At 32.5% G+C, this 13,226-nt stretch overlaps 1 protein-coding gene across 1 annotated transcript; it reads right to left on the reverse strand.

The window, feature by feature from the left end:
- Nucleotides 1–8,697: 8,697 nt before the first annotated feature.
- On the reverse strand, nt 8,698–9,365 carry LOC140884853 (uncharacterized protein At1g15400). Its single transcript, XM_073291735.1, has one exon. The coding sequence runs from the start codon at nt 9,217–9,219 to the stop codon at nt 8,851–8,853; it is 369 nt and encodes a 122-aa protein (XP_073147836.1). The 5' UTR covers nt 9,220–9,365; the 3' UTR covers nt 8,698–8,850.
- Between the last annotated feature and the right edge of the window lie 3,861 nt (nt 9,366–13,226).

Consider the following 13,226-nt stretch of genomic DNA (forward strand, 5'->3'; position numbering starts at 1 on the left):
CAAGATATCATTGTACTTCGTTTTAGAGTCCAACGATTCATAATCAAAGTTTCTGATACTCGATTGAAAGTGATGAATTCAACTGAGCTTTTATTTTATTTTATTTTATTTGTTTTTATTTGCCCCCCATATCATGCAATAATATTCTACCTAATTTGTTTGTTTAAAAAATATTGATTGAAATTTATTTTTTCATAATTGCGTTGAGCACATCGGTAATTAAGTTATTTGCGCGTGCCATTTGATCAATATACCTTATTGAAATATAGGATGCTCTACTACTTGAATGTTCGAACTAGATTATCATGCGAGAAAACACAAAATAAAAATAATTGGTTGAAACTGAAATTTAAAACATAAATACAAAAATAACAGAAAAACATATTAAAATGACAATTGTTCCATTTAAATGGACCGGTATTGGTCCAAGCTACTGTGGAAAAAGGTTACAATAATCAAAGCGAGGCTCAAGACCGCTCAAGATAGACAGAATATTTGGGCTAGCCTAAAAAGAAGACCCGTGGAATTTTCAGTAGGAGATAAAGCCTATGTAAAGGCCTCACCAATGAAAGGGGTTATCTGATTCAACAAAGTTGGAAAACTAAATACTCATTATGTAGGACCCTTCAAAATCTTGGAAAAGGTGGGAACATTGGCGTACAGCGGTACAGGATAGCACTACCATCCCACATGTCAAGGATTCACAATGTTTCCATGTGTCCCATCTAATAAAGTACATCCCGGACCCAAGTCATATCCTTGAAATCGAACCCTATTGATCGAAAGAAATCCTAAGGACGATCTAAGATACAAAGAAGTTCCCATTCGAATTATGGATACAAATTAAGGACCAAGTACTGAGATGATGAACCATTCCCTATGTCAAAGTACAATGTTCTAGCCACACTAAAAGGGAAGTCACCTAGGAACTCGAAGAGAAGATGCGAAAGCAACATCCTTATCTCTTTGAAAGACAAGCTAGAGCCGACTTTGGTTTTGAGAACGAAACTTTCAATAAAGAGGAAAGGATGTAAAGAACAAAAAATTGCATGCATGTAAGACAAGTACATCTAAATGCATGCATGTATTTTAAATTGAAAAAAAAAAACATGCATCATACTGCGAAGGGAATTCGAATTTAAAGACTTGTAACCGCCACTTTTTCATACAATTAAGGCATCCTTGACCAAGATATTTAGGCACTAAAATATAGAAATATGAATCCATTGAAGCATCATATTTTGAAATATATTCAGACTCTAAGGATCCAAGTCCGAAAATTGGAAGAGACAAATTCAAGGTATCATGAACCATTTTGTAACAACCATTTGACCATCATAATTAGCCAACTGATTATTCAGCCAAATAATTTCTGAATTAAGGGCCATAAAACGAGGCCATCATGGACATTAAGTGAGAAGCCTTTTATCTAGTTTCTTTACCCTTATAAATACCACACCAAGATGAAGACATGAGGGCACCAAGCACAAGTATTTTTCCTCCATAATTTTCGAGCAAATATTAGCTAGAGTGGTCAAAATACTGCTCAGTTTTAGAGCCAAGGGCTGCCCAAGAATCGATCAAGGAAGTGCTGCCCTGTTTGAAACAACGCGCAACCGAAGTGTTGCCCGACTTCAAGATAGAATTTGATCCAAGGAATCAGTACTTTCCTCTACCTTTTTGTGTGAATCAAGTAAGTAAGCTCATATTAAAATGTATTTTGTATATGAAATGTTTCTATATATTTTCGAAAATTCGTTTGAACATGCTTCCTTCGTTTCATGCTATGATTCTGTCAAGATCATTATGTTCAAGCACCGTTGGAATTCGATTGGATATGTGAAAGGATTTCCAAACTATGAACCCTATATGGTGGGGTTATAACCGTTGTATGGTCTCACTCCTTAGATGATTAACATATAGGACATAACCTCACTCTTTAGAAGATTAACATTTAAGAGACTCATGATATCAATAATCATAGAAAAGATATGACCTTCAATGATTCATGTTCAAGTTTCATTCTCTATGAATTATGTTTTATGTAGCATATGTCAAGATGATGATCATTTTCATGCTAAGAAATGATGTCATGTTCATATATATGATTATGTAATTAATATGTAATGTCATAAATGTAGTGACCCGACCCGTATCACCGACTACTCAAAAACTTTAGGCATACAATTAACTTAAACAGATAATATGGATAGAACACTCAAAATACACACTACTGTCTAAAGAAACACCTAAAACACACACTAAAAATGAGAAATTCGAGCCTATTAATAGGCGGATATCAAAAAATCCGTTCTTGGGATCAGTGGATCCTATCTCTGCATGCAGCTTATGTTTCAACAACGTTTTGACACCTAAGTGGATAGCTGTGTTCGGACGATCCGAACTGACAATCGTTGGATCCGATCCTCCAAGTGTCTGTTCTCTTTTGACACTCACAATCTGCATGACCTAACTTTTATTCTGACATTCAGATCTTGTTTGTTGGATCCAATCTCGTTCGGTGACTCCGAACTCACTATTAGTGTATCCGAACTTTTCGGAGGGTTCGAACTCAAATTATTTGGTCCCGAACTTTTAAATCACTTGATTTTCTTAATTAGTGACTCCTTAATCATGTTAAGTACATTTTAATCACATAAAGTGATACTTGGTTCACTAAATTATGTATTCGTTATATTTTTCGAACGACCCCCACTTGCTGAGTGTTTCTGAATCACTTACCCCTTACTTTCCTCTATCTATTGATAACAAGGAACAATTAGATGAAGAAGACAAGATCTATTATGGTAAAGATTTTCGATTGTTATTTTGTATTGTTATTTGAACTATATATGTTTTATCATGTACGCTTTCGCAAGCTTTTGATTACGCTGTAAAATATTATATAAAATTTTGTTATGTAGTAGACCGGTTTTGGATCTATAACACAAAGCATGTTGTTATACAATTATGTGAATGTTAAACAAAGCTGGTGTCGATACATCTCGGTCTCTGCAGGACTTAACACTTTATGCATGCATTTAAATTTCAGAAGTCTTAAAGTTCGTTTAGAAAAAATAAATTGTGCGAGGTCTACCTACAATCGAATATAAATAGAATATTTGTGAAGGTTGCGCAATTGGAAAACATCATAAATAACCATTTCCTAAAGGCATATGGTTTGGAGAGCAAGGGAAAAACTTGAGCACCGATGTATGTGAACCAATGAGAACACCTTCTCTTTCAAAAAACGTACGTACTTTATCCTCTTTATTGATGATTTTATTCGCATGACGTGGGTCTGTTTCATGAGGAAAAGGTCTAAAGTTTTTATCGTATAAGTAATTATCCAAAGCATTGGTTGAAAAACATAGTGCAAAATCCATTAAAATTCTAAGAAATATAAGGGAAAATAATAATTGTCAAATGAATTTCATAACTTTTGTGATGATGAAGGTGCAAAAAGACAGGTAATTACTGCTGGATATGCATCACAAAAAAAAAAAAAAAAAAAGCTGATTAATTCAAAAGAAAAAATCAAACTGTGATGGAGATGGCTAAAGTGATGTAGTTTGAGAAACATTAGCGTAACATTTTGTTTTGCTCTGAGGTCGTAAATACTAGAGATTATTTGCAGATAGATCATCTGCGAAAGCAATTTGGGACGTAACTCCATGAGAAGCTAGAAAAACAAAAAAAGCCTTCAGTAAATCACTTGAAAATGTTTGGGTGTGTGTGTTATTCTCATTTTGTTGAAAGAATAAAAGGAGCAAAGTTGATAGCATAATTGTCAAAAGGCTATAGAGTATTCAATTCAAAAGCATAAAAAGTATTTGATTATTCGAGATTAGTTAAGTTTGACATTTTAGATTGGTTTTATTTATGTTGTTTACTCAATCTTATTTAATTAAGTTAATTGCATGTGGTTGTTATATGTAAATGATGGCTACACACTATTACACACTATATTTGGAATTATAAAACTACCGCAAATATACTTTAATTTAATAACACTTTTAAAAGAACATTTGAGAGAATTAAACTTCATTACATGTAACATTTTTCTAAATATTAATCATCGCCCTATAAAAAAAACAAATACATCCTCTGATCCTCATACCCTTTTCTTTAAAATAATTTTTTTTTTAAACAAGTGGACAACATGCATCTTATCAATTAGAATTGGATCTAATATATAAATGTTGGCCGAGGCATTTAAAAAATTCTTGGTATCCTATGACTTGTTCCCTTCCATTGAAACACATCAACATCGAACAAATGAGTTCCCCCGGCAACTCTTCCTCATTTTATGAAGATTTTGCTGGCACCATTAATGCAACATCCTTTGACTTCCATTCATTATAATCATTTTTTGCACAAAATACAATATATTTTTAGAAAAATCGAAAGGGCGACTTATGAAATTTCTACTATAGTATTATCAAATTTATCAAATCAAACTTTGCGCTATAAAAATACCTAAACGGGCTCTGGTAGACCAATGTTTGAACCATATATATGTATGATTATTTTATCAAAAATTATAGTTAGGAATAACGTGCATCTCGTGTCGAGCGCTACACTAGCAGGAACAATTGTCACATAGCAACACTATCAATTTATTACTACTATATATTAAGTTATCGTTTGAAGTTAGAGATAGGATAATAATGAAGAGATAAATAATCTAATATGATAATATATATATATATATATATATATATATATATATAAATGATAGTATTTGATTTGATTGATAAATAATAGTTTATTTGTTTTGATTGATAAAATTTTAAATAAGATGATAGATTACCATTTTGTCATTTTAAAAATTAAGAAAATTTGAACAATATTATTTATTAAGTGTAATATAGTAATTTAAATTCAATGATTTTATGGATGTGAGATAAATAATTAATTATTTAATTGATGTAAGATAAATATTTAGTAAATAGATAAATAATATGACAAACTAAACATGAGATTGAATAAAATAAGTTATCGATAGATTAAGGGAATGTTTGCAATCGCTAAAAAAAATTGATTGTTAGATTTTCGATTTAAAAAAAATTACTTTTGTATGTTTTTTAAACTCAGATTATGTATTAGCTTATGCATAACTTATTAATTGAAATCCAAAAGCTAATTATATGGTGATTATGATTCTCCAAAAGTGATTCTAATAAAAGGTCACTATAATCAGTTATTTATCAAACACTACTCAACTTTGATTTTTAGATTTTCACATTTATTTCCAAACACTACCACCTTTTGATTTTTTTTTAACTTTTTAATAATATTAAATTTAATCACTTCTAAAAAAACATATTTTTTTGCAAATACTTCCTAATAATATGCCATTTCAACGGTACTAAGGGAGTGTTTGGTAGAGCTTCTAGCTGCATAGAAGGGCTTTTAAATGTTTGTGAATGTTAAATTATGTTTTAACTTCTACAACTTTTACCCAAAAGCAAGAAGCTAAAATTTGATGTTTTTTTTTGGCTTCTGCTTTTTTTTTTTAAGGTATATAATTACAAGTTGACATTAATACCCTTAATAAATTTATCATATAAAATATGCTTTTATTTTTTTAAAAAAATATTTTTTTTAATTTTAAATTATTATTACAAGCATTTTTTTTAAAAAAATTTATATTATTATTACAACCAATTTTTTTAAAAAAATATTTTTAAAATTTTACATTATTATTGCAAGCATTTATTTAATTATATTTATATATTGTATTTTCATACATTTTTGTACATATCTTGTATATTTATACAAATTTTGTCATTTTTATTTTTATAAATCTTATATTTTTTTTCAAGTATTCATGTTATGAAAAATAAAATATTTTCATACAAAATTCGTAATGTAATAATACTATATAAATTGATCATTTTTTTTATAGTGTGAGTATCAAAAATTAAATAATCAAATAAGGGCATGATTGTCATTTAATTAAAAAAATTAATCTTGGAAGCAATTATTCTCCAAACATTAAATTTTATCTTGTATTAGCTTTCAATTTCTATTTCCAAACACTTCCTACTTTAGCTTCTCAACAACTTCAAAATAATCTCTACTAAAATCACTTTTAAATAAGCAAAAGCTCTCCAAAACACTCCCTAAAAATAAAAATATTAGAGAAGCTACTTTTGATGTGCTAAATAGAAACAAACTGGACTATTATTAGTTAATTTTACAATTCGTACAGTTTGTGGAATTAAACAAGATGCATAATTAGTAATTAAGCTGATTTTTTCATCAAAAAAATGATAATTTAGGATGTAGATAAATTCGAATAATTAAATTCAAATTAATCAATCTCCTTATTATATAACAACATAAATAATTGCATTCCGGCACTCTTCATGCACTAGCTAGTCCAATTGTAAAGAAAATTAATCAGTGCTTTTCTTTGTTAGAAAATGAAGTTGGGAAATTGTCAAATTTGGCGACCCTATGTATTAATTGACGTTACAAATTAAATATATGTGGGCAGACACTACAATGCGTCACACAGTATATTCAATTGGGCAAGATAATTTAACTGCATATATTAATTTATGGGTGAATTGATGTTCAGTTCATAAACCCAAAATCAAATTAAAAATCAGTCTCTTGTCAAAAAAAAAAAGTTTTTTGCACTCCCTGGGCCTACATTATTTTTTTTGGATAAAATTGAGTACAAAACATTAAAAATATGGTACAAGTACATGATATTTGAGCACTAATTGTTCAAAATCGAGTACACAAAATAATATTTTGAGCATAAAATCTAAACATCTTTATTAATGTGAACTTGCAACATATGTTTGAGTACTCAAAAATCATATATTTGTACCAGATCTAACTCATTGGGTAATCAAATATCACATATGAGTATCATATTTTCAATGTTTTGTATCGATTTCCATCCAAATAAGATAAATGTGTTATTAATATCAATATTTTTTTAGTACTCAAAAATCATATATTTATACTAGATCTAACACATTTGATACTCAATATCTAATATATTAGTACCGTATTTCTAATATTTTGTACCGATGGTCATCTAAAAAAAACAAATATGTCATTATATCAATATTTGCTTACATATTTGAGTACTCAAAAATCATAAATTAGTACCAAAATTTGAAAGAATCGATACTCAAATATCACGTACTTGTACCATATTGTTCATGTTTTGTACCAAATTTTATTCGAAACAAAACATGTCGGCCCAAAAAGTTTAAACAAAATTTTTTCTAATAGGAACTGATCACCGATTTAAATTTAGGTTTGGAGCTTGAATTATAATTTACCGTTAATTTATCCCATGCGCTCAGAAATTTCAAGCCACACTTGGGACACAGTGCTCAAAAAGCGAATTGAGGGATAAATATTTAATAATAAATGTGATGTTCATTGAAAAAGTAATGAATCTCATGTATATATATTGATAATTATTCTTCGTTAAATATATCTTTATGATTTTACCCCAAAAATAACAACTCATTACCCACTCCACACTAGAGATCTTGAATATCATAAAGCAAATGGTTGCTTCGAGTCCTAATTTTCGGTGGCATATATATGGCACCATACACCTAGATTTTGCACTTCATTTCTTTAATAATCGAATTATTTACATCATGATGTTCAAAATCGATAATGGCCACAATTTACAGAGTGGAAGAAACGTGTCGCAAGGCAGCTGGTGTACGATACAATAATTCGAGATATATTATCATCATTGAGTTAGTGCTTAAAAATCTCTAAATATAAATGATTATGAATTTTTTCATTCATAAATTTATAAAAAAAAAATTCATAATTATTTATTTTTAAAGGTTGCAAATACTAAATATAATTTATGTTTTTTTATTAAAAAAAAAACATTGGATCTTACTAAAGGTATCAAAATTAATATCAGGATTTTTTGAAAAAAAAAAATGAATATCAAGATTTGATTCACTTAATTTGCAAAATGGTATTGAGATCCGACTTATAACCAATTGGTCTCATTTGTCCGTCTATCAATTGAAATTGAAGAAGCTCATCTTCTCCTCCACTTTGTAATAAAAAAATCTGCAAAATGGTCTTCCATACTAGACATAAAAGAAATTGTTGGAGAAAAACAATCAAGTGTGCTGATCATGGAATGATCTAAATTTGATATATAGTAGATATACACATCTCGTATTAGGTTTTGTTAAAATTGTGAAAAAATATTTCAAACCAAAATTTCGTTTCAAACTTGAAATCTCATTGTGAAATATTAAAGTCAATGGTAACAATTAACATCATTAAATATGGGTTAAAAAGTGACAAGCAATTATTAGGCGGTTTGAAATTTGAATACTCTCTATTCAAAGATTATTTTTGACCCTAATTATCACCATATTACAATATTTGCGTGCACCTCTTCATGAACGGCAAGGTTGAAAAAAAAAACAATGAAACAAATTTCATCATTAATTAATTTTTTACCGGTGGTAAAAGAAAAAAATAAAAAGAATAAAGTCTAGAATTCCCTTCTGTGTCCCACAATTTCACTATTAACTAGAAAAAAAAATCATAATTAAAGAATTGTAATAATAATTGCAGCAGAGAAACTTAATTAATAACCAATGAAAGATGTTAACTACACCGTCATATTTTTATTAACGATTATATTATACTACAAAAGAGTAACATGTTTTTTTTTCCACGAATTAAAACATGAAACGAAAATTACATATATTTAAGTAAAATGTAAAAAAAAAAAAAAGAAAAAAAAAGGCAGTAGAAATTTTGAAGATTTCAAAAATATTCTCCCACCTCAACTTTACGCTCTTCCCACCTCCCGCCACTATACGCGTCTCACCTCACGCGCTTACCGGGCTTCGGCGGCCGGCGGCGCGTCTTGTCATTTTTCCCGAAAGCACCGCAGAACCCACAAGCTGAAACCTTCGGAGACGGTGGCTCGACCGCCGGAGACACCTTTCCGGTTCTGAATCCTCGACCTCCGCCGTTGGATCGGCTCCTCTCGATCTTCAATCCTGGAAGTGGGCCGGTGGCGACTGGTACCTCGGCGGCCGCTTCTTCCTTGTTCTGATCTGGTTTGGTGTCGCTTTCCTTCTTAGGGTTGGCAAGCTGGCTCAATTCGGCGGAGAGGATTTTGTCGTCCCACACCAATCCCGAAGAGCCTTGCCTCCTGAAGGATACTTCAGATCTCTGCAAACCAGCCATTAATTTTTCGGGTAATCCGAAATTTGGACCAAATTACTATTGATCTTTCCTTTTTGATCTTTTGGTTTTGGGGAGATTTCTTGGATGAATTTTTAACAGTACTGTGGTGCAGTCCACAATTGGGTCATTTTGAGCATTCAAAGATTGTCGAAATGTGATTTCATTTATACATGGTGTGTCGGTGTGCTGACGTCACTATAATAAAAAATTTTGATTTTGAAATATTTTAAATTTAAATTTTATAAATAATTGTCAACTTGTTCGATTGTTTGTCGTTAAAAAAGTTGTGTTCTAAATTAGCAGCGGTGTTCTAAATGGCAGTCTAGACGATTGTCTACATATCGTCTAGGTGGGAGATAGCCATCGACCGCATCGCCTTAGTCTTAGGAGGTTTTGTAGGTGATCAGAGATGAAACGTAGTTGGTGTGGCTGGCGAAACGCGTGAGACGAGCGAGATGGATAAATAAAAAATCAACAACATTTTAAAAACCGCATCATTAATGCATTATAGATTTTCCATTAAAAAAATAGTCAACTCGATCTTTTGTATTTAATTTATTCATATTGTATGATTATATATGATTATGTATAAAATAAAAACAATAAAAAAAAAGTCAACCGCCTCTCTAAGCGGTCGAGACGATAGACAATCACTAAACGTCTATCGTCTTTTACAACAATGAAAAATGTTTTACAATATATTCTTATTAATTCATTTGAAAAGTTCTTGCACAGTCTTCTATCCTTAGCTAATGGCATATATTAGTATTAAAAAAAGAAAAAAAAAAAAAAGATGATATTTGGAACAAGTAGAAAAAATGACAACTTATATATTTGAAGCATATATAATATGTGTGTGTGAGTGTGTAAAAATAACTAGTTTTTTTTTTTCCCAAATGATAAAACTAGATAGCACTATACTAATTGATAACAAATCAGATCGTACGACATGATTTAAAAACAAAAGAAACTGAATCCTCAAAGATAAAGTCATAACTATGTTGAAAGAATTAAGCTTCTGGCTGCATGTATATGAGCTGAATAGTTGGCGAGTCGGGGCCAATGAGAAATAGAGATCGAAGGTGCATGGTGGATAGCAGGAACTACAGATTACTTGTGCTAATTGTTTATCCATTGGGAAATGTGATGGCGAAACAATTGCTTGAACCACCGCAAGGACATCCGACTCTACCAACCAATGAGTCCAACCAAAGTGAGTTACGAGCGAACTCCTTGATTGCCAAAACTTTTGCAAAATGAGGGGAGAAACACATAGAAACATTTTCCAAAAGACATTAAAGCAATTCCCTCATAATCCGTAGAAACCATACCCACACTGAAGTAATCCTCAGAATCCTTGACGATAGCATCCACATTAATCTTTATGAAGCCAATCGGAGGTGGAAACTACTTTGGAGTAATCAAATCTTGATTGGTGATTGCATGCATTATAGCGACCTAACCGGGATCACCTACTAGCTAAAACTTAAGTATTCAATTAACTTAAATCCGATAAACGTAAATATATATGAATGTATCTGCAAAAAAGTTAAAAATACCAAATCGATTGAATACAACTGGGTTAACGACTTAAAACTTAAATATATATCAATAGTACAATCATGTCAAATAAGATAAGAATAAGCCTAAACTAAACCCACGGTAACTTGGGCTCACAATCCCTAGTCACCGACCGATCACTAAACATGTCCGTCTAGAACTTGCAAACTGCCCCTTCGAATGGGGTGCCCAAGATAACAACAAATACTTGAGCGGCACTCATCCAATACGTAACGTATGAGTACACATGCCTATATTCAATGCACGTGACATGAAAATCATGAATTCTTTGGTAATCATGGATCACACTCTAGAATATCATGCTCAGACTGTAGGAACCACCAGTATGTGCATGTTGCTCAGAAGATACAAGAGGTGCCACACATACTGACCCCAATCATGGGCTATCACTGTCATGGTTAACCACACACACTGCTCCAATCACACGGTATCTAATCATACAAGGAAACTAGGGCTGAATGACACTATACAACTAGCTATTACCAAGGGATAAAGTGTTCAAAATGGTATGCAAATGCCGCATACATCTCATGAAAAGATATACATGCAACATATGATAGATAATAATACAACATATAATAATGTAGCACATAAACATGCATATTCAGCTGGATATCTCGTTAGTACTTAAGTAACTCAACTCACTGATCTAGTTGTACAAGAGTTTAAAGTTCAAGCCTATTAATCAAGTTAATACCACATCACCATAACTTATCTAAAAGTTTCAACTAGATCAAAGACTAATCCCAATAACTACTATGGATCCAATTTTATACATTCATCCATCGTCCGTTACTGATATCGTGAGCCCACAACTTGAGCACAGCTCCGCTACAAGCCCAATAGCCCGCTGCTAGTGCCCGACCTCGAGAATGTGCTAGAAACACTCCAATATAAACTGAAAGACATAGAAACCATTGAATTTGCACTTAAAAAATGAAATCTCGGTTTCCATGTTCCGAACTGACCACTTCGGAAGCCCCGATCTCTCTCTTCGGATCTTCCGATCTCATGCATGCACTGACGTGTCTAAAGCCTCTTGACACCTAAGTGGTTGGCTGAGTTCGGACCTTCCAAACTCTCACGTGTCATGTGTAGTTGGCAGCTCACAATCTGCATGATGTAACATTGATCGGACCTTCCGATCCTAGTTCGGATCTTTCGAACTCTACAACTTCTTTCGATCTTGACTCTGTTCAGTTTGGTGCTTCCGAACTACCTTCGGCTCTTCCAAACCCTTCAGAGGGTCCAAACTCCAAAGTCTAGAATATTTATTTTAAGTTCAATTATGCAGTTGATTTATTTAATTTAATAGCCCTTGATTCTTTTTAACTTTTAATCAATTTAAAATGGTAAACAGGTTCTCTCCCAATTAAGAGATTTAGTCCTCTAAATCCAGATTAGGGTAAACAAATAAAAATATCACGGAAAACATGCTTTATTACATCTCTTAATATTTAAAAGTACAACTGAATTGCTCAAAACAAAATAAAATCAAAACAACTCAGGATTCTTTAAGCGCATATGACTCTCTAACTCTCAAGTCGCCTCCTCAGTGCTTGTTGCTACCACTGAATCATGATGAGAGGAATGCGCTTGTTCCGAAGAACCTTGTCTTTTCTGCCAGTAATCCTGAGCGGTCTCTCCACAATGAGAAGTTTGGCTCTAACTGCACCTCGGTTGGATGTAAAACATGTGACTCATCAATATACTGTCGAAATAGAGATACGTAGAAAACATCATGAATGCTGGAGAGATATGGTGGTAACGTGAGACGATAAGCCAAATGCCAAAGTGTTGGTGCATCTGTAGCTGGGTTCGTGAAACCTGGATGATACTTAATTTCACAATCATAATCATTCAGAAAATTCATCCATCTGCGATGTCTCATGTTCAACTCGGCCTGAGTGAATGTAGTAACCCAGATTCTATTTTAAGATAATAATATGTTAAACATGATTAAGGGTTGGTAATTAACCAATTTCTGTGCTTAATCGGACTTCAAAATCAAGAATTGGATTTTTATTTTCTGAGCCAGTTCGAACGGTCTGAAGAGGACTTCGGACGGCCCGAACTCAGCACACCGGGGGCTCCAAAGGTGAGCTTGTTGACTTCGGAGTTAAGGCAAGTTCGGACGATCCGAAGTAGGATCGGACGGCCCGAACTTCACCTGTGCCAAGTAGGCAGGATTACTCAGCCATGGTTTTTGACAAGTGTCGAATTTAGGACACTTCGGACGACCCGAAGTGGTGATCGAACGGTCCGAACTCGACGTGTCTCGTATGTAGGCAGTGAGTTGGATCGGACGATCCGAACCCCAGTTCGGAGGACCCGAACTCGACCGGAAATTTTCCTATAAATAGGACTCGTTCGATTTCAATTTGAATTACAAATTTTTGAGTTTCCTTCTCCAGTTATATAGTGTG

This window comes from Henckelia pumila, chromosome 2, assembly GCF_033568475.1.
Source record: "Henckelia pumila isolate YLH828 chromosome 2, ASM3356847v2, whole genome shotgun sequence".
NCBI lineage: Eukaryota > Viridiplantae > Streptophyta > Magnoliopsida > Lamiales > Gesneriaceae > Henckelia > Henckelia pumila.

Bases quoted from the DNA above. Each gene is read 5' to 3' on its own strand.
- LOC140884853 (XM_073291735.1), bottom strand. From the start codon at position 9,219: ATGGCTGGTTTGCAGAGATCTGAAGTATCCTTCAGGAGGCAAGGCTCT.